This window comes from Rhinopithecus bieti, unplaced genomic scaffold (assembly GCF_001698545.2).
Source record: "Rhinopithecus bieti isolate Rb0 unplaced genomic scaffold, ASM169854v2 scaffold_13704, whole genome shotgun sequence".
Lineage (NCBI taxonomy): Eukaryota > Metazoa > Chordata > Mammalia > Primates > Cercopithecidae > Rhinopithecus > Rhinopithecus bieti.
The window spans coordinates 123,485-143,427 of NW_016808231.1; the positions used below are offsets into that span (position 1 = coordinate 123,485).

The following is a 19,943-nucleotide window of genomic DNA, read 5'->3' on the forward strand; positions in this document are numbered from 1 at the left end:
AAAAAAAAAAAAAAAAAAAAAAAAAAAAAACATGGGCAAACAATGTAAATTGGTATTTCTCCAAAAAGATGTACGAATGACCAACAAACACATGAAAGCATGCTGAACTTCATTAGTCATTACGAAAATACAAATCAAACTATGGTAAGATCACTTCACACCTATTAGGATGACTATAATGAAAACAGTGGAAAAAAACAAATGTTGACAGGGGTATAGAAGAAATGACACCAGTGTACATTGAGGTGGGAGTAGAAAATAGTACAGCCACCATAGTTAACAGTTGGCTTTCCCCAATAAGTTAAACATAGAATTACCACATGACCCAGCAGTTCCACTCTCAGGTACTCACCCAACATGAGTGAAAACAAGTGTCTATACAAAATTTGTGCAAGAATGTTCATTTAACCACAATTCACAATAGCCAAAAAGCAAAAATAATCCATCAACTGATGAATAAACAAATGTGATATATTCATACACCCTAAATGAAAGAAGACAGGCACAGGCCGGGCGCGGTGGCTCAAACCTGTAATCCCAGCACTTCGGGAGGCCGAGGCGGGCGGATCACGAGGTCAGGAGATCGAGACCGTCCTGGCTAACATGGTGAAACCCCGTCTCTACTAAAAAAAATACAAAAAACTAGCCGGGTGAGGTGGCGGGCGCCTGTAGTCCCAGCTACTCGGGAGGCTGAGGCAGGAGAATGGCGTAAACCCAGGAGGCGGAGCTTGCAGTGAACTGAGATCCGGCCACTGCACTCCAGCCTGGGTGACAGAGCGAGACTCCGTCTCAAAAAAATAAAAATAAAAAAAATAAAGAAAGAAGACAGGCACAAAAGCACATGTATGATTTCCATTCCTATGAAATATCAGAGGTATATGGGTATTTGCCTAGCCTCAGAATGGCAATCTATAGAGCCCAAAAGCAAGTTGTGGGCTGCAGGGCGGGGAGGAATGGGGAATGCCTGCTTAATGGGTACAGGGTTTCCTTTTGGGGTTTTAAAAGTCTCTTGAAACTAGATGGTGATATTGATTGTATAACATCACGAATACTCAAAATATCCCTGAATTGCATATGTTAGAATGGTTTAAAAAGTCAATTTTATGTGCATTTTACAACAAAACAATGCATACACACATGCGTCCTCACACTCACGAAGGGGATGGGCTGAGATCTGAAGGGCATGGCTCCCAGAGAGGAGTTACCCACACACTGGCTGGTGGTGAGCGCAGATAACTACAGGAGTGCAGGCTGTCGCTGACTGCGTGGAAGAGGCCCTGAGCCTTCCTGTGTGAGCGCAAAGTCAGAAACCACAGTCACAGCTCCGGCTTCTCTTCCTGTCCTGCCCCAGGAGCACATCCTGCGAGGCTGTTTCCTGCCTGGTTGAGCATCTAGTTGCCAAACCACCTTTTCTCTGAAGGAATCAACCATGATTTTTCCCCCGTTTCAGTGTTCACTTTTATATTACTGGCTAGGTAGTCACTGCATCCCATAACAACACTCCATGCTGGCCCTATCCAGTAGTACACTTAAAAATGCAGAAGCAAAGGACTTGAGTAAATGTGCAGTGTTGAATAGCTATTTGAACATTTCAGCAATGTTGAGTTGCAGGCATGCTTTATGTATTCCTCTTTCCATTTTAGGGGAGGCTTTTCTTCTCCCTCCATACCCATTATTATTTCATGTCACTGCCAGGATGAGCAAGCAAGTAGACCGTCTTTCCAAGTCTTCGTGAAAAGACTGTAACCTTAATTTTTTTTACAGCCTCTTCTCTCCCTGAGCAGCTTCCCAGGGAAAGTCAGACAGCCCCAGGCAGCTGGAGTGCCACAGCTTAAAGCCACACCTCAGTCTCAGGGTGCTCTTACAAAGGAGGTTTGTGCTGTAGAAAATTGCAGTTGTGTTTAGGCACATAGCTTTTCAGATTGAAAAGTTTTTCATTAGAACTTTGAGTCTAGCCGGGCGCAGTGGCTCACACTTGTAATCTCAGCACTTTGGGAGGCCGAAGCAGGCGGATCACATGAGGTCAGGAGTTTGAGACCAGCGTGGCCAACATGGTGAAACCTCATCTCTACTAAAAATACACAAATTAGCTGGGCATTAAATTAGCCAGGTGTGGTGGTGTGGTGGCACGCACCTGTGATCCCAGCTACTTGGGAAGCTGAGACATGAGAATTGCTTGAACCCAGGAGATGGAGGTTGCAGTGAGTCTCAAAAAAAAATTTAAAAAATCGACCAGGCACAGTGGCTCACGCCTGTAATCCCAGCACTTTGGGATGCCAAGGCAGGTGGATCACCTGAGGTCGGGAGTTCCAGACCAGCCTGGCCAACATGGTGAAACCCCATTTCTACTAAAAATAAATAAAAATTAGCCGGGCATGGTGGTGGGTGCCTGTAATCCCAGCTACTTGGGACACCGAGGTAGGAGAATCTCTTGAACCTGGGGAGGCGCAGAGGTTGCAGTGAGCTGAGATGGAGCCACTGCACCCCAGTCTGGACAACAGAGCAAGACTCCGTCCCAAAAAAAAAGAAAAGTAGAACCTTGAGTCGTAGAACATTGAGTAGTGTCTTCACAGTTGCTGAGTAACTAAAATCATAAACAGATGTACTACTAAGGTGACTCATAGGTAATAGTACTAAATGCACGTTATCTAAATTTTGTCTCCTTGACAATGTGTGTGTGTGTGTGTGTGTGTGTGGTGTTTTTTGTTTTGTTTTATTTTTTTAGATGGAGTCTCGCTCTGTTACACAAGCTGGGATGCAGTGGTGACACAGTCTCACTTCACTGTAGCCTTCACCTCCCAGGTTTAAGCAATTCTCCTGCCTCAACCTCCCAAGTAGGTGGGATTACAGGTGTGCACCACCACACCTGGCTAATTTTTGTATTTTTAGTAGAGACAGGGTTTCACTATGTTGGTCAGGCTGGTGTCAAACCCCTGAGCTCAAACGATCTTCCTGCTTTGGCCTCTCAAAGTTCTGGGATTACACCGGAACTGAGCATGCACCACCATGCTCAGCTTTTTCTCTCCATTTTAAGCCTACAGGGATTCCTATAACAAATAGAGCAGTCCTTTTCTAAATGCCAATTACTAGGCACTATGCCAGGGTGATTTATATTTCGTCTGTAATCCTCAAAACACCAGGAGAAAGTTGTGTTTTCACAGTTTAAAAATGAGGAAACAGTCTCCATGCAGGTGAATAATTTAGCAAAGATCATAGAATTAAAACTTTGAAGCAGTTCTCAGACTCCAAAACCTAGGCTCTTTTCACTGTTTAATGTCACAAAAAGGCATAAGTGATCATTTTATGTGGAAAAAATAAATGTTTAACGGCCATATTTTTTTCCTCCTCGTCATCCCTCCCAGCTCCAAATTATGTTTTCTTATTTCAGTGAAGAAAAAATGACTGCTGCCCGCATTAGAAAATGCCACAAGTGTGGAACTGGCCTCATCAAATCTGAAGGCTGCAACCGCATGTCTTGCCGCTGTGGTGCCCAGATGTGCTACCTCTGTCGAGTTTCTATCAATGGATATGACCATTTCTGCCAACATCCCCGCTCCCCAGGAGCCCCTTGCCAAGAGTGTTCAAGATGCTCTCTCTGGACCGATCCCACTGTAAGTAGACACATGGCTGCCTATTGCTTTATAGGGAGAAAATAGAAATATATTTTTATGACAAATATTTTGAATATACATAACAAAATTTGACTTAGGAGAAGAATATAGGAAATTACATAGACTGATAACCAAAGAAAAAATTTGAGAAAGTAATTATCAGCTACTCCTCATGCTGCTCAAAGCAACAGGCCCTAACAGTTTTATAGGCAAATTCTTTTAATTCTTCAGGAAATAAAATTATTCTATGCCCTCTGAAATATTCCAGAGCAAAGTAAGGAAACTTATACATGTATCTGTTCAAAGCCAGCATAACACTGATTCCAAAGCCTGATGGAGATAGCCCTAACAAATAAAACTATAGATGTTCTTATGAGACTTACATATAATCTAGATTTTAAATTATCTGAATAAAATATTAGCAAATAGAAAGCATGACCAAGTGAGTTTGTTCCAGAAATGCAATGATGGTTTAATATTAACAACCTCTATTAACGTAAATCATTATATGGTATCTGTAGATGGTGAAAAGACATTTAAGAAATCAAATATTTCTTCTTGATTTAAGCTTTAAAATACAGTATTACAAAGATGATTCCTTAATAATATTTTAGACCCCAAATTTCAATACAGATGTTAGCATGCATTTAGTAATAAAATAAAGTCAAGTATAACATTATCAATCAGCAATCCTATGTTCTGAAACTGCTAGTCAGTGCACTTAGCTAAGAGAGTAAAAGGTATGATAGATACTGGAGACAGTCATAGCTAATGTTTATTGGGCACCTACCATGTGTCAGACACTGTTCTAAGTACTTTTATTTATAAGTGTTTTATATGTAAAGAAAGGAAAACTTGGCTGGGCGCAGTAGCTCGTGTCCATAATCTCAGCACTTTGGGGAGGCCGAGGTGGGTGGATCACCTGATGTCGGAGTTCAAGACCAGCCTGACCAACATGGCAAAGCCCTGTCTCTACTAAAAATACAAAAATTAGCCAAGCATGGTGGCACGCCCCTGTAATCTCAGCTACTCACAAGGCTGAGGCACGAGAATCACTTTTAACTGGGGAGGTAGAGCTTGCAGTGAGCCAAGATTATGCCACTGCACTGCAGCCTGAGCAACAGAGCAAGAGTCTGTCTCAAAAAAATATATATCAATTCTTAAAATTATTTTAAACTAGAAACAAGCGCTGTTCAAAGCTGATCTGTAAGAATAACGATTTTTTTTGTTGTTGTTGAGACAGAGTCTTGCTCTGTCACCTAGGCTGCAGTGCAAAGGTGTGATCTTAGCTCACTGCAACCTCCACCTCCCGGGTTCAAATGATTCCTGATTCTCCTGCCTCAACCTCCCAAGTAGCTGGGACTACAGGCACATGCCACCACACCTGGCTAATGTTTGTATTTTCAGTAGAGACGGGGTTTCACCGTGTTGGCCAGACTGGTCTCGAACTCCAGAACTCAGATGATCCACCTGCCTCGGCCTCCCAAAGTGCTGGGATTACAGACATGAGCCACCACACCTGGTCAGAATAATGTCATAATACAAGAAGACATCTTTACCAAAAGGCAATTGTATGTGACAGTGAGCTCCCTGCTGACCTGGAGCAAGCGGACCAAGGCCACTAGGAGGCAGGCCTGGTGACACATGGCACTTCTCAGCTTTCCCTGGGAAGAGTGAAGGGGGCCTCAGTAGTGTTTAGTGGAGAAACATTCCTGTCCTCTAAGAAAACATTCAGTATTACAGAGAGATCACCTCTATCCAAAGTCACCTAGAAATTTAATGCAATTCACATCTAAATTCAGTAGGATTTTTAAAAACTGACTTATTTTGAAAATGAAACTACTTTTTACTGTAAAGCTATTAATACACGTAGGTGAACATAATAATAGGCAGATAGATCAAAGGGACAAGATAGAGACCAGAAACAGAAATTAATGTGTGATTTTTTAAATGCCATTAAAATCACTGGAGAAATTATAGGTGTATTTATCTGTTAATTCCTTTTTTTTTTTTTTTTGAGATGATATCTTGCTCTGTCGCCCAGGCTGTAGTGCAGTGGCGCGATCTTGGCTCACTGCAACCTCCACCTTCTGGGTTCAAGCAATTCTCCTGCCTCAGCCTCCTGAGTAGCTGGGATTGCAGGCACACACCACCACGCCCAGATAATTTTTGTATTTTTAGTAAAGACAGGGTTTTATCATGTTGGCCAGGCTGGTCTCAAACTCCTGACCTCGTGATCCACCTGCCTCGGCCTCCCAGAGTGCTGGGATTACTGCGCCTAGCCTTTATCTGTTAATTCTTAATTGTGCAGTGTTGCCAGAACTAGTCTGAACAGAAAAGCCCCTGTCCTCATGGGACTTACGGTCTAATACAATCTACAAGAATCTGTGGAGTATTTAATGCCATGTCAGAAGAACAGGTGATGCAGTAGAGAATGGTCGGGTGGGAGGAGGGAGGCCAGCTTTTAAAGAGATGGGGGCCAGAGTGATTTGCAGTGAAACCTAGAGGAGGAGCAAGACTGGCAAGGAAATCAAACACATAGGGCCTGTTTGGGGATCAGATAGAAAGCGGGTGAGGTTTGTAGGTGGAGAGCCACAGGGACGTGACAGCGGTTGGCCCAGAGGCCGGCCTCAGGTCTGGAGTGTGATTAGAGCCATTTCAGGGCATTGTAGGGGGCTATGTTTCCAAGGTCACTCTAGCTGCTACATGGAGAGAGAGAGGGCAGCATGAAGGGAATGGCTTCTGTAATCTTGGAGAAGAGAAGATTTCTTGCATTACATCAAGAGAAGCATTACATCAAGGCCAGACTAAGAAACCATAAATTCTCAGTGGCAAATGACATCATAAACAAAGATTAGGGATACATGAAAAACTGGGGGAAAGGGTCAGGCACAGTGGCTCATACCTATGATGCCAGCACTTTTGGAGGCCAAGTTGGGCAGATCGCGGGAGCCCAGGAATTCAAGACAAGCCTGGTTAACATAGCGAGACCCCATTTCATTTAAAACAAAAAAATTAAAGCTAGGCGCAGTGTCTCATGCCTGTAATCCCAGCACTTTGGGAAGCCGAGGCGGGTGGATTACCTGAGGTCAGGAGTTCGAGATCAGCCTGACCAATATGGTGAAACCTGTCTCTACTAAAAATGTAAAAATTAGCCGGGCATGGTGCTGCACACCTGTAATACCAGCTACTCAGGAGGCTAAGACAGAATTGCTTGAACCCAGGAGGCAGGGATTGCAATGAGCTGAGATTGTGCCACTATACTCCAGCCTGGGTGACAGTGTGAGACTCTCTGTCAAAAAAAAAAAAAGTGGGGCCGCGTGTGGTGGCTCATACCTGTAATCCCAGCACTTTGGATCTCAAAAAAAGAGAAAAACAGAAGTGTATTTTTCCTCTGTGTGTAAGTACAGAGGTGAACAGCTCAGGGACGATCTAGCAGCTCTTATCTGGGATCCAGTTGCTTCCAGCATTCTCTTCTGCCACCCCTAGATCACATGTGGTCATTGTCTAAAAAGGAGCTCTGGCTGATAAATCCACATTCCAAGCAGCAAAGGGGTGGAGTGAGGCTAAAGAGACGGCTTACCTATCTCTTAAGTAATGTTAGGCTTCCAGAAGCTGCAACAGGTCACTTCTTCAGTCCTATCAGCCAGAACTTAATGACGTGCTTCCCCAACTGCAAGCGAGACGGGAAGTAGTAGCCATTACAGACCCAGCCAGAATGTCTGTGGTGGAAGATGTTATACTGAGGAGTCTCCCTATGGTCTATTCACCTCAACTCAAAAATGGACAGAGGAAGCTTAAAAAAAGAATTATAAGTAAGGAAAAAAGCTGCTTGCTGGCCAAGTGCAGTGGCTCATGTCTGTAATCCCAGTGCTTTGGGAGGCCAAGGCAGGAGCATCACTTGCATCCTGGAGTTTAAGAATAGCCTGGGCAACATAGTGAGACCCCCGTCTTTACAAAATATCAAAAATTAGCCAGATTTGGTGCTGCTCGCCTGTCGTCATAGCTACTTGGGAGGCCGAGGCAGGAGGATCATTTGAGCCTGGGAGGTCAAGGCTGCAGTGAGCCATGGTCGCGCCACTGCACTGCAGCCTGGGTGACAGAGCAAGACCCTGTCTCCAAAAAAAAAAGCTGCTTGCTTTTCTACCTGGCCACAATCTGGTGGAATTGACTAACAGCTACCCCTAATAATCAAGTAAATGGAAATGAAAATAGCATCTGGCTGCTAATAGGTAATTTTCAGATTTGTTGGCATCTCCTACACTGTAATTGGGCATAGTGGGCAGTTAGGGTGTACAAATCAGAAGATGTAGTGCATGTTCTTGATCTGGGAGTTCCACTTAATTAGAAAAGGTTATCCTCAGGAGACAGTTGGACAAGTTCACAAAGTTCTGTCTGCAACTCTTCACTGAGTTAAAGTTGTATAAATTTAGCAACACCATTTAAATATCCCAAAAAATAGGCGATATGTCAATTTTTATATATGCTTACATTAGAATAGTACAAAAAGTAATTTTACTTGTGTATGTGTATGTGTATATATATATATATATCTGCACTTTAAAACATGGAGGGAAAGAACCATGGGAAAATTTTCACATAGAAAACAAACAGCATGGATTGCTGGGGTCACAGACCCAAGTTACCACAGGGGCAGGTGGTAGCAGAAATGATGTCTGGATGGAGCACACTAGGTCTAGGAGGCAGGAAGGCATGGTGGGGACTGTGGCAAAGGAGAGGGTGTGGGGCCCAGCCAAGGGGCTGCTGCTCAGCCACTATAGATTATTGCTGGGAGGACCTCCCAGCTGCTCGTGAGGCTGAAGCACAAGAATCACTTGAACCCAGGAGGCAGAGATTATAGTGAGCCGAGATCACGCCACTGCACTCCAGCTGGGCCAACAGAGCAAGACTTGATCTCAAAGAAACAAAAAGAAATGCGTAATTGGGCTGGGCACAGTGGCTCATGCCTGTAATCCCAGCACTTCAGGAGCCCACAGCGGGCAGATCTCTTGAGTCTCAGGAGTTCAAGACCAGCCTTGGAAACGTGGCAAAACTCCATCTCTACAAAAAATGCAAGTTATCCAGGGGTAGTGGTGCACACCTATTTTCCCAGCTCCTCCCCCATCTGAAGTAAGAGGATTGCTTGCGCCGGGGAGGTTAGGGATGCAGTGAGCCCTGACTGCGCCACTACACTCCTGCCTGGGTGACAGAGTGAGACCATGTCTTTAAAAAAAAAAAAGGGGAAAGATGTGTATAATCCTGAGAGCTACTCATGGTTTTGAAAAGATGTGAGTCCTCTGTGGTAACCGGGTGTACTCCATTTCAGGAATGTTTTATCATGGAACAAGCTCCTCACTGGGTGGGAAGCTGGAATAAGGGACTCCTAAAAGTCACTCAGATTACAAAGCTTGTGATCCAATGAAACCTTTAGCTAGCCTGTCCTCCTGTCACTGAGGAGATGTGTGGAAGAAAGGGAGGCTTTTTGTACATAGAAAGCCAAGCCCGAGTCATCCTTCTTTTGCTGGGTGATCTGGAGGTGCAGCCACAGTGGGAAGCGCTCACCAGGCAGGCTGTGCCCCTTTGTGACAGACATTCCCAGGCACAGCCCTTCTGCTGACTCACCTCCTCAGTGCCTCCCCCACCCCCCACAGCTAGCACAGTGGGAGGCAACCATCTCTAGGAACTTCATGAGTCCTGAAAAAAATAATTTTTTTTTTTCAGCTGGAACTCTGAAAAGCTCCACAGGCAGTATTTTATCTCTAGAGACAAAGGGCAGAGTGGGAGTTAGCGTGAGGGCGGGTGTTAACGGTCCGGCCTATTCTCAGCGCCGTTTTTCTTTCTTCTCCTCCTTGTTCTGTGTCTTCTGCTGCCTCCTCCCTTTGCTTCCCATGCCTGGGATTGATGGTGTGGGTTTCTCATGTGCTGTTTCCTTGTTTGGGTGCCATCGCATGCACTGACTTGTTTTCTTGTTGGATCGTTATCTTCTAACCTGAGAAAGGTTCTAGATTTGCTCAAAATAAAGTTTGAAAGGAAGGTCAGGCAAATACAAATCCCTCCAATTTCCTCTGGTAGCCACAGCTGGAGATTCTGTTCCATTTGTCCGTTCCCATCAAAACAGCAATCAGCCCCGTTTCCTTGATTCTCACCAGGAGACCGATCCAATTCCAACCCAGCATCTGTTGGGGCTTCTGAGAACACAAAGCCATTCAGAAGTTCAGTGAAACAAAGCGTGCACTGTCACACAAGCCTGTTCTCCGGCTTAATTAACCAGCAAGGCCAGGAAGAATCTCTTATTTGTCAGCGAGGGAGTTGTCCCCTCATGGTTTTGGAGGGAAGTTGAGTTTTCATCGTTAATGACTAGGGATTGCTTGGGAACCTGAACTACCACTCCACATTAAGAGCTCAAGTGGTGAATAGTAACTTTCTTTCCCTGTTAGTTATCAAAATGAAGCCAAAAGCATTCAACTAAGAGTCTTTTTGTTGTTGTTGTTGTTGTTGTTGCTGCTGCGACGGAGTCTCTCTCTGTCGCCCAGGCTGGAGTGCAGTGGCCGGATCTCAGCTCACTGCAAGCTCCGCCTCCCGGGTTTACGCCATTCTCCTGCCTCAGCCTCCCGAGTAGCTGGGACTACAGGCACCCGCCACCTCGCCCGGCTAGTTTTTTGTATTTTGGTAGAGACGGGGTTTCACCGTGTTAGCCAGGATGGTCTCGATCTCCTGACCTCGTGATCCGCCCGTCTCGGCCTCCCAAAGTGCTGGGATTACAGGCTTGAGCCACCGCGCCTGGCAACTAAGAGTCTTATAAAGAAGATGTCTTCTTTAGGAAGCAAAAAAACCAGAAGCGAACAGTCACAGCAAACCACAGTTTTCTGAATTAGGGAGCAGAGTGGAAAACCAGCTCTTGACAAATAAGTGAACAGATGTTATTTTGCAGTAGGGGAAGAGTGATCCTGGGACTTTACTGAACATGAATGTACTGACTGGTCCTTGCTTGGCTACAGGAGTGGTAGCGCGAATTGTGAGAGGAACAGGCACCTGGCAGTCTGGATTCGAGACTATGGCAAAACTCAAAACAGCATGTTCTCTTTCAGTACAAAACAAAGTCCATGTTTGTCTTGGGTTTTGGCTACGAGAAACTACAGAGAATTGTTTTCTACAATGTCTTTGTCTTTTGAATATAAGAGTTTGAAACCTGCCCAGTTCAAATAAAACCCTAGGACTTTTACAGCCAGTTTAGTTTGGTACAGTTATAGCCTAACCATTTGGTTAAGACATACTAATTTTTCCAAACCAACAGTGGACTGAGCCTAACATTTCTAGATGTTAATACATTCAGTTCTGTAGCAGTGCTCGAAGGCAGATGTATCATCCTAGTTTTACAGATGAAGGAACTTGCTTAAGACTGTGGCCAATAAATGGTAGCCTAGGTTTTCACCCGGGTCATTTGTCCTCGGCTTGTTTCCAGACCTGCCTTCTCCCCTCAGGCCAGCGCAGCATCTCCCTGGTGGGTCAGGCATGTAGAAAGTCCTGGGGACCTTTGGGGCCCTGGCTTAAGTGGCGGGGGAAGGACATGATGTTGTCAGAATTAGGGAGGAAGGCTATGAAAGGGAGGATTGATGAGGAAATGCAGAAACCTGGTAAGGAAAGGTATTTTAGACTTTGAGGTTGGAAACTGATTTTTGGCTTCAGAATTTTTTCCTTAACCTTCAAAATTTACTTCTACAAAAGAATAAAGTGAGCCCCCAGGTTGTCCCATCACCCAGCTTCCGCAGCTGGCCTTGGCTTGTTATTTCTCGTCACTGTCATAAATACCATTGTGTGTTAAAAAAAAAAAAAAAAAAAGGGGGGGGGTGGGTATGATCATTGATCTGTCATCAAAACTGACCTCGGTTTCTTCATCTTCCTCTTAATAGCCACACAGCCAACACCATGTGAGCTTGCTATGCAGTGTGATTTTTACTGCATGGGGCCAGGAGGCACTGCTTTCCTATTTTGCAGATGACAGAGATGATGTGTAGGTCACTAGCCCAGGATCCCCCAGCTTGGTAAAACCAGGATATGAGCCCAGGTCTTCTGACCAATGTCTGGCTCCTTCAACAAATACATGGTCGTTAGGTGCCCATAGGGTCCATGAGCCCTATGAACCAGGTAGGCCTTGCAGAGGGGTGGGGACCTTGCTGGACTCCTTCCCCATGGATGAATGAAGCTGCAAATAGTAGAAAGGGGCCCTGGCAGTTTCGCCACCCCAACAGTGTCCCAGATAGGGTTTCGATGTCACTGAGGGCTTTCCCAAGCAGGGCAGCACAGTCCAGTACACACGGCCTGTTGGTGCTTGTTACTACATGTCGTCTTCAGCAGACCCAACAGGCCCCTGGGTGAGCACTTGACCCTGACAGGACTTAAAACATGGCCACATTCTGCCCCCACCTCCATGTCCTTGTTGGGGAGGTGCTCCAGATAGTGGTATTTGGGTGCCGGGCCTCTCTGACCTGAGGAGGTGGCTGCAGAAGCCAGGGCCAGCCCTGAGCCCATGAAGTCTCTACTCCTCCCAAGCACACTGTCCTGCCTCCCCGCCCTTCCCGGCCACAGCTGCGCAGCATGTGCTGCTCCGCTGCTCCCTCCCCCAACTTCCTGTTGCTGGGGACAGCAAGCGGTGGGGGCTAAGGTCCATCGTTGCTCAGGCGATCTGTGGCTGATCTGGGAATAATTTGAAACTAAATCTTCAGCTCTTTGGAAGCCTTTCATGAAATCATTGCAAGTTTATTAACAACAGCTGTGGCCACACATGACCTGGATCCCAGCCCCAACCCACCCCCAGAATCTCAGAGGGGAAGCAGCAGTCGAGACTTGCAATTCCCAGTCACCTTTCTAAGGGGAGGAAAAGTACAATGAAGAAGAAAAGCCACCTATTCTTCCCCCATGGTCACAAGAGGCTGACCAGCAGGCACGTGGACAGCCAGCCCTGGTAACCAGAAGTGTTGAAAAAATAGGCTCAAAAGGATCGTAAAGGCTTTGGCAAGAACAGTTTTGTGCCAAGCGCTCAAACAGCTATTTTGGGAACCGTCAGCCTGTAGCTGGTGATTACAGTTCATATCTGATTTGTGAAAATAAATCAAATCTTTTCCCCTTTTTAATCATTCATAGTTTCTCTTTCTTCATTTTCTCCTGTGTATACCCTGCTGCGTGGACAGAACTGTGGGGCTTAGTTGTTGAGGGACAAGCTAAGGGAGGATTTTTGTGTGTGTTTTGTTTCTCTCTTCTTAATTAAAACCTCTCTGGTAAATTCTACCTCACTTCCCATCTTCAACTGCAGCAAGTTTCTGAAGAGGCTGGGTCCTCGCCATCCCCCCAGACTCTTGCTGTGTCTTCCTGCCCTCCCCACCCACCCTACCTGCTTGCAGCAGGCAGCAAGCCAGAGTCTTCTGTGTCAGGCTTAGTGCTTTCTGCACCCTGCTGAGCTCAAAGGAATTCAAGGAAAGGAAACAAACCTTCTCCCTCCCTGTTAAGCAATCTGCTTATGTCTTGTCTTGTTTCTTTTTTTTCTTTTTTTTTTTTTTTGAGAGGGAGTCTCGCTCTGTCGCCCAGGCTGGCCCAGCTAATTTTCGTATTTTGGTGGAGACAGGGTTTCACCATGTTGATCAGACTGATCTCGAACTCCTTACCTCAAATGATCCACCTGCTTAGGCCTCCCAAATTGCTGGGATTACAGGCATGAGCCACCACGCCTGGCCTTATTTCTTTTTTTTAAGTGCTCTTCCAGCCGGGCGTGGTGGCTCATGCCTATAAACCCAGCACTTTGGGAGCCCGAGGTGGATGGAGGCCAGTATGGTGAAATCCCTTCTACTAAAACTACAAAAATTAGCCAGGCGTGGGGCGGTATACTCCCAGCTAATTGGGAGGCTGAGGCAGGAGAATCACTTGAACCCGGGAGGCAGAGGTTGCAGTAAGCAGAGATAGCGCCACTGCACTCCAATCTCAGGGATAGAACAAGACTGTGTCTCAAAAAAAAAAAAATTGCTCTTCCAGTTCCGCTGGGTAGGTGAGACTCCATTTCACTCTCTGCTTTGACGTTTGTCCTCGACCCTGCATTTGGGGTGTGTTGCCCACTATGGTGCCATTCGCGTGCTTCCTCATGGTACTCATTGTATTCCCCTGTGGTCCATAGGTATACCTTCTGGAGTAGCCATGGGCGGCGATGGGGTGCTGGGGTGGTTTTTTGAGACTAAGTTTTGCTCATGTCACCCAGACTGAAATGCGGTGGTGTGATCTTGGCTCACTGCAACCTGTGCCACCCGGGTTCAAGTGATTCTGCTGCCTCAGCCTCACAAGTAGCGGGAACTACAGGCGCCCACCACCACGCCTGGCTAATTTTTGTATTTTTAGTAGAGATGGGGTTTCGCCACGTTGGCCAAGCTGGTCTGGAACTCTTGACCTCAGGTGATTAGAGGGCTCACTTCTACCCTGGCCTGACGCATCATTACGCTTGTTCTTTTGAGGCCCTGCTGATCCAGGGACAGCTTGGTCGCTGATCACCATCCACTCCCTCTCACCTCAGCCTGTCCTTGCTCATCAGAAAAGAGCTGTGCTGAGGATTCATTTGAAAGTTTTCACTGGGATTAGGAGGGGCCAGAAGGAGGGGCAGAGAGAGAACTCATCCAAGCCAGCTGGGTCCTTCTTTTTTTTTTTTTTTTTTTTTTTTTTTTTTTTTTTTTGAGCGGAGTCTTGCTCTGCCGCCCAGGCTGGAGTGCAAGTGGGCGCGATCTCGGCTCAACTGCCAAACTCCACCTCCTGGGTTCATGCCATTCCTCCTGCGTCTCCTGCCTCAGCCTCCCGAGTAGCTAGGACTACAAGGGCCCGCCACTACGCCCGGCTAATTTTTTGTATTTTTAGTAGAGACGGGGTTTCACTGTGTTAGCCAGGATGGTCTCGATCTCCTGACCTCGTGATCCGCCCGCGTTGGCCTCCCAAAGTGCTGGGATTACAGCCGTGAGCCACCGCAACCGGCCCCGCTGGGTCCTTCTTAAGGCCTGTGCCAGAAGCCAAGGATGAGGTACAGAGGCTGCAGCACTCGGGGGAATGTACCATGGTCAGTCATGGGGTCCGTGGTAGCGAGTACAGATGCAGCCAGCAGCCTGTGCTGCCCCCAGTGGCCAGGGCAAACGGCATGAACAGGAACTCAAACAGAGGTTCAGGTGAACCTCTATAGACGCTTGTCCAGGGTGAGCCCATCAACCCAGCCTGAGTCACACAGAGTTGGGAACTGCCGGCCAGCCTGGGAACGTACGAGTCCAGACCTCCTGCCCTGGCCTCAGCACACTGCCCACCTTGGTGGTCCAGCCACTCTCTGCATCTTCTGAGCCTCGGGGTCCTCTTGTGAAATCCTTGCCAGCCTTCTGTGGGGAGGGGGTGTGAAGTAAGCAAGTCTGTACAAGGCAGCAGGACCTCATGGGGACAGAGCGTGACCTTCTACAATGGAATCTCAGTGGGCTTGACAGTGAGGTGTGGATATAAAAGCAGCCAAGGGGGAAGGATATCAGAATGTTCCCAGGATTGATCTCTGGTGAGGAATTACGGGTGATTTTAGCTGTGGTGTTTTGTTCAACGTTTCCCAAGATTGTTTTAATCAGTATGTATAAGGAAAGTAAATAATGGCTTTTTTTTTTATGTTGATAAGAACCAAATCCCTGAGTTTTTTGTGACAAGAAGAGGACAGAGAATTTCACGAGACCCCCTTGGGATTAAAGTAACTTGGTAGCATCAGAAGAAAACATGTCAGGCAAGGAAATCTTGAAGCATTCGTTTCCGCCTTTGAGATGGACCAAAACCAGTGAGCTGAGAACAGCACCTGGTCAGAGGCCACTGGAGACCAGTGACCCAGGGAGGCATTACAGCTGCTTGCCTCAGTGCTGGGCCCCCATGTGCAGCTTAGATTTCTGGCTCAAGAAATGAGGTTTATGGGCTTTCCCAAGCTCCCCACTCCCGCTCTGGGCAAGAGGAATCTACTGGCTTTTATCCCAAAGGCCAAGTGCCAGGGACCAGAGGCCGACAAGTGGGCTGTTTCAGGGGATGGCACATGCACTTCTGGGTAAGCTAAGCATGAGAAAAGGAGGATTGTTCCCTAAAAATTTCCAAAACACATAGCCCCTTGCTCTGCTTTTTGGCTGTTTGTTTCCTTGAGTAGAAGTGTTTTATTTTGTTTTGCCCTATTATGTCTTGTAAGGGGAGAAAGGAGGTTTTAGAATTCTGCCCTTCTCAGAAGGAACCCTCTTACGTTTCTGTACTCTTTCTAGAATAAAGCACACCTTAGAACAGCTGCCTTTAACACATGCACCCAGCCCAACAGCAGTGTTCTCAGGACCCCAGTCAGGTTTGCCAGAAGTTCCGATTCAGAAACCCGGGGGTTTATGTGGTTAACAGCTCAGGCTTTGAGACTAGACTGCCTGGGTCACAACCTGTCTGTGCCAGGGTTTCCTCATCTGCCATGTGGCAATCAGTTCATAGCACCTGACTCAGGGAGCTGTGGTGAAATTGAGGTCCATGTGAGGTGTGTAGACAGGGACTGGTGCATAGTAAGCTCTCAGTGCATGTTAATTACTGTTGTTGTCACTGTGCTTGGCACTTTATAAGAGTGATCAGATCAGGTGCCATGGTTCACACCTATAATGCCTGCACTTTGGGAAGCGGAGGTGGAAGGATTGCTTGAGGCCAGGAGTTTGAGACCTGCCTGGGCAACACAGAACTCCCCTCCCCACCGTCTCTCTATAAGAAAATTAAAATTAGCTGGGCGTGATGATACACACTTGTAGTCCCACCTACTCAGGAGCCTGAGGTGAGAAGATCACTTGAGCCCAGGAGTTCAAGGCTGCAGTGAGCTATAAACACGCCACTATACTCCAGCCTGGGCTGAGCAAGACCCTGTCTCCAGAAAAAAAAAAAAAGTAAGAAATGATTTGCTTCTCACCCTAACCTGTTTTGGAAAGGAGTGGGTTCCAGGTTAGGTAGTGGGGGTAGAGCTGCATATGCACTCAAGCCAGATTTGGAGTCCCAGAGTTGTAGTTCTTCCCTTGATGCCAGCAGCCTCTCCTGAAGAAGCCAGCAGTGCTTTTTTTTTTTTTTTTGAGATGGAGTCTCACTCTGTCGCCCAGGCTGGAGTGCAGTGGTGCGATCTCGGCTCACTGCAAGCTCCGCCTCCCAGGTTCGCGCCATTCTCGAGAAGCTGGGACTACAGGTGCCCACCACCACACCCGGCTAATGTTTTTGTATATTTAGTAGAGATGGGGTTTCACCGTGTTCGCCAAGATGGTCTCGATCTCCTGACCTCGTGATCCACCCGCCTCGGCCTCCCAAAGTGCTGGGATTACAGGCGTGAGCCACTGCGCCCGGCTGCCAGCAGTGCTTTAAAATGAGTTCATCCTGCCATCCAGGCAGCTCTACCACCAGGGTTTCCTGTTTGTGACTCAGCCCCAGAGAGGGCAGGACAGTTGTACTGTGATCAGCTCAGCCCCCGGTTCCTCATCATCATCTTTCCCCTCTCCCAGCAGCCTAAGTGTGTCCTAGATTTGCAGCGTGGCCTTTTTCCAAGTGTCCTCTTCACAGGCTGGTGATGCTCGGATGCCTGGAATGTTTCCCGAGGGACTTGACTCCAGAAAGGACTCAATATCCCATCTGTCACTTAGCCCAAGCCCAAAAAGTATCTGTGATGAGGGACTAGGCCTCATGTTTAACCTCAAAATCAATCCTAAACCTGCCCTCCCTCTTTTTTTTTTTTTTTTTTTTTTTTGAGATGGAGTCTCACTCTGTCACCCAGGCTGGAGTGCAGTGGGGCCATCTCGGGTCACCGCAGCCTCCACCTCCCGGGTTCAAATGTTTCTCCTGCCTCAGCCTCCCAAATAATTGGGATTACAGACACCTGCCACTGTGCCTAGGTAATTTTTGTATTTTTGGTAGAGACAGGTTTTTAACCATGTTGGCCAGGCTGGTCTCAAACTCCTGATCTCATAATCCACCGGCCTTGGCCTCTCAAAGTGCTGGGATGACAGGCGTGAGCCACTGCTTCTGGCCCCTCCCTCTTTTTAATTGTGGTGAAACATAAGATAAAACTTACCATTTTTTAAGTTTACAATTCAGTTGTCTTCACTTTTTTTTCCTGAGGCAGGATCTTCTCCTGTTGCCCAGGCTGGAATATAATGGTGCAATCATAGCTCACTGCAGCCTCAACCTCCTGGGCTCAAGTGATCCTCTCACCTCAGCCCCCCAAATAGCTGGGATTATAAGCATATGCTACACCTGGCTAATTTTTAAAATTTTGTAGAGCTGGGTTCTCATTCTGTTGCCCATGCTGGTCTGAAAATCCTGGCCTCAAGCGATCCTGCTGCCTCAGCCTCCCAAAGCACTGGGATTGTCTTCCGTTTTTTTTTTTTTTTTTTTCTTTTTGAGACAGAGTCTTGTTCTGTCGCCCACGCTGGAGTGCGGTGGCGCCATCTCTGCTCGCTGCAACTTCCACCTGCGGCTTCAAGCAGTTCTGCCTCAGCTTCCCGAGTAGCTGGGATTACAGGCACGTGCCACCACACCTGGTTAATTTTTTGTATTTTTGGTAGAGATGAAGTTTTGCCATGTTAGCTACACTGGTCTCTTAACTCCTGGCCTCAAGTGATACCCCCACCTCGACTTCCCAAAGTGCTGGGATTACAGGCATGAGCCAACTTTATCTGGCCTATCTTCACTCTTGAGGAATTTCAGATGCTTCAGAGAAACTGATTGTGGAAGGAACTTCCACCCCAAATTAAGAAAGAAATCTTGCAGCTGGGTGTGGTGGCTCATGCCTGTAATCCCAGCATTTTGGGGAGACCAAGGTTGGGTGCATCACTTGAGTCCAGGAGTTTGACTATTCTGAGCAACATGGTGAAACCCCATTTCTACCAAAAAAAAAAAAAAAAAGTTAGGCTGGGCACGCTGGCTCACGCCTGTAATCCCACCACTTTGAGAGGCTGAGGTGGGCAGATCATGAGGTCAGGAAACTGAGACCATCCTGGCTAACACAGTGAAACCCCGTTTCTACTAAAAATACAAAAAAAAATTAGCCAGGCGTGGTGGCGGGCGCCTGTAGTCCCAGCTACTCAGGAGGCTGAGGCAGGAGAATGGTGTGAACCCGGGAGGTGGAGGTTGCAGTGAGCCGAGATCGCACCGCAGCACTCCAGCGTGGGCAACATAGCGAGACTCTGTCTCAAAAAAAAAAAAGTCGGATGTGGTGGTGGGCGCCTGTAGGCTGAGCTACTGAGAGGCTGACGCAGGAAGATCTCTTGAGCCCAGGAGGTGGAGGCTGCACTGAGCTATGATGGTGCCACTGCACTCCAGCCTGGACAGCAGAGCAAGACACTGTCTCAAAAAAAGGAAAGCTTCCCCTTAAAGTCTAACATATTAGCTAAAAGTGTAACTTTTTTCTTTTAAAAAAAAACTTTGTTTTATTAAAGTTACTAAGCACAGTGTCCTGTGGCTCTAGCCAATTGGAGACAGTTGAAATCTGAAACAAGCCATATCTAGGTATAACTGACTGTTGGCTTATTATTTATGGTAAAATTGCAGATCATCGTAGCTGAGTGCCACCATTTTGGGTGAAATACAAACCCCAGACTATCTTTAGACTCTTAAGGGCTTAACTCCCAAGACGGGACTCAAGGACAAAGGGTCTTGATTCCACTTGTCAATCAGGAGAGTGATTAGAACAGAGGGAGGGATCGGAAGAAAAGCTCCGGGGTGGCTGTCTTCGGAGGGTGAGGATGCAACGTTTATTTCCTTGGGACTCTAAGGCTCCGTCTTCCTCTCCAAGAAGAATTCTGAATGGCAGGCTGAGAAGATTCTATCTGCACTGTCCTCCAGACCCGGCCAATCTCTATCAGAAACCTGGGCTTGCGCTCCTCTGCAGGTGCCTCAGGAGGGAGTTCTGAAATAGGATTTATTCAGGAGCACTGGGATTTATCACGGAAGCTTAGTGATAAAAATCAGGCAGTGGCCTACATGCTCTCAGCCTCAGCAGTGCCACAGGGGGCCAGAGCTCTTCTACCCAAAAGAGAGCCTCTCTTGTCCCTCCTGTTTTATCAGGGGAGAGTCTGAGGAAAAAAAGGGGGTTAGTGGTAAGTTTTTTTGTTTTTTGTTTTTTTTAAGACGGAGTCTCCCTCTTTCGCCCAGGCTGGAGTGCAGTGGCGTGGTCTCAGCTCACTGCAACCTCTGTCTCCCAGGTTCAAGCGATTCTTCTGCCTCAGCCTCCCAAGTAGCTGGGACTACAGGCATGTGCCACCACACTCCACTGATTTTTTGTATTTTTAGTAGAGATGGGGT

General features: G+C 47.0%; 1 protein-coding gene across 1 annotated transcript in view; it reads left to right on the plus strand.

The window, feature by feature from the left end:
* Positions 1-19,943, plus strand: part of LOC108538321 (E3 ubiquitin-protein ligase RNF216-like) — a 108,301-nt gene that overhangs the window by 80,261 nt on the left and 8,097 nt on the right. Inside the window, 1 exon segment of the mRNA XM_017886367.1 lies at positions 3,389-3,611. Coding sequence (XP_017741856.1) covers positions 3,389-3,611 — 223 coding nt within the window.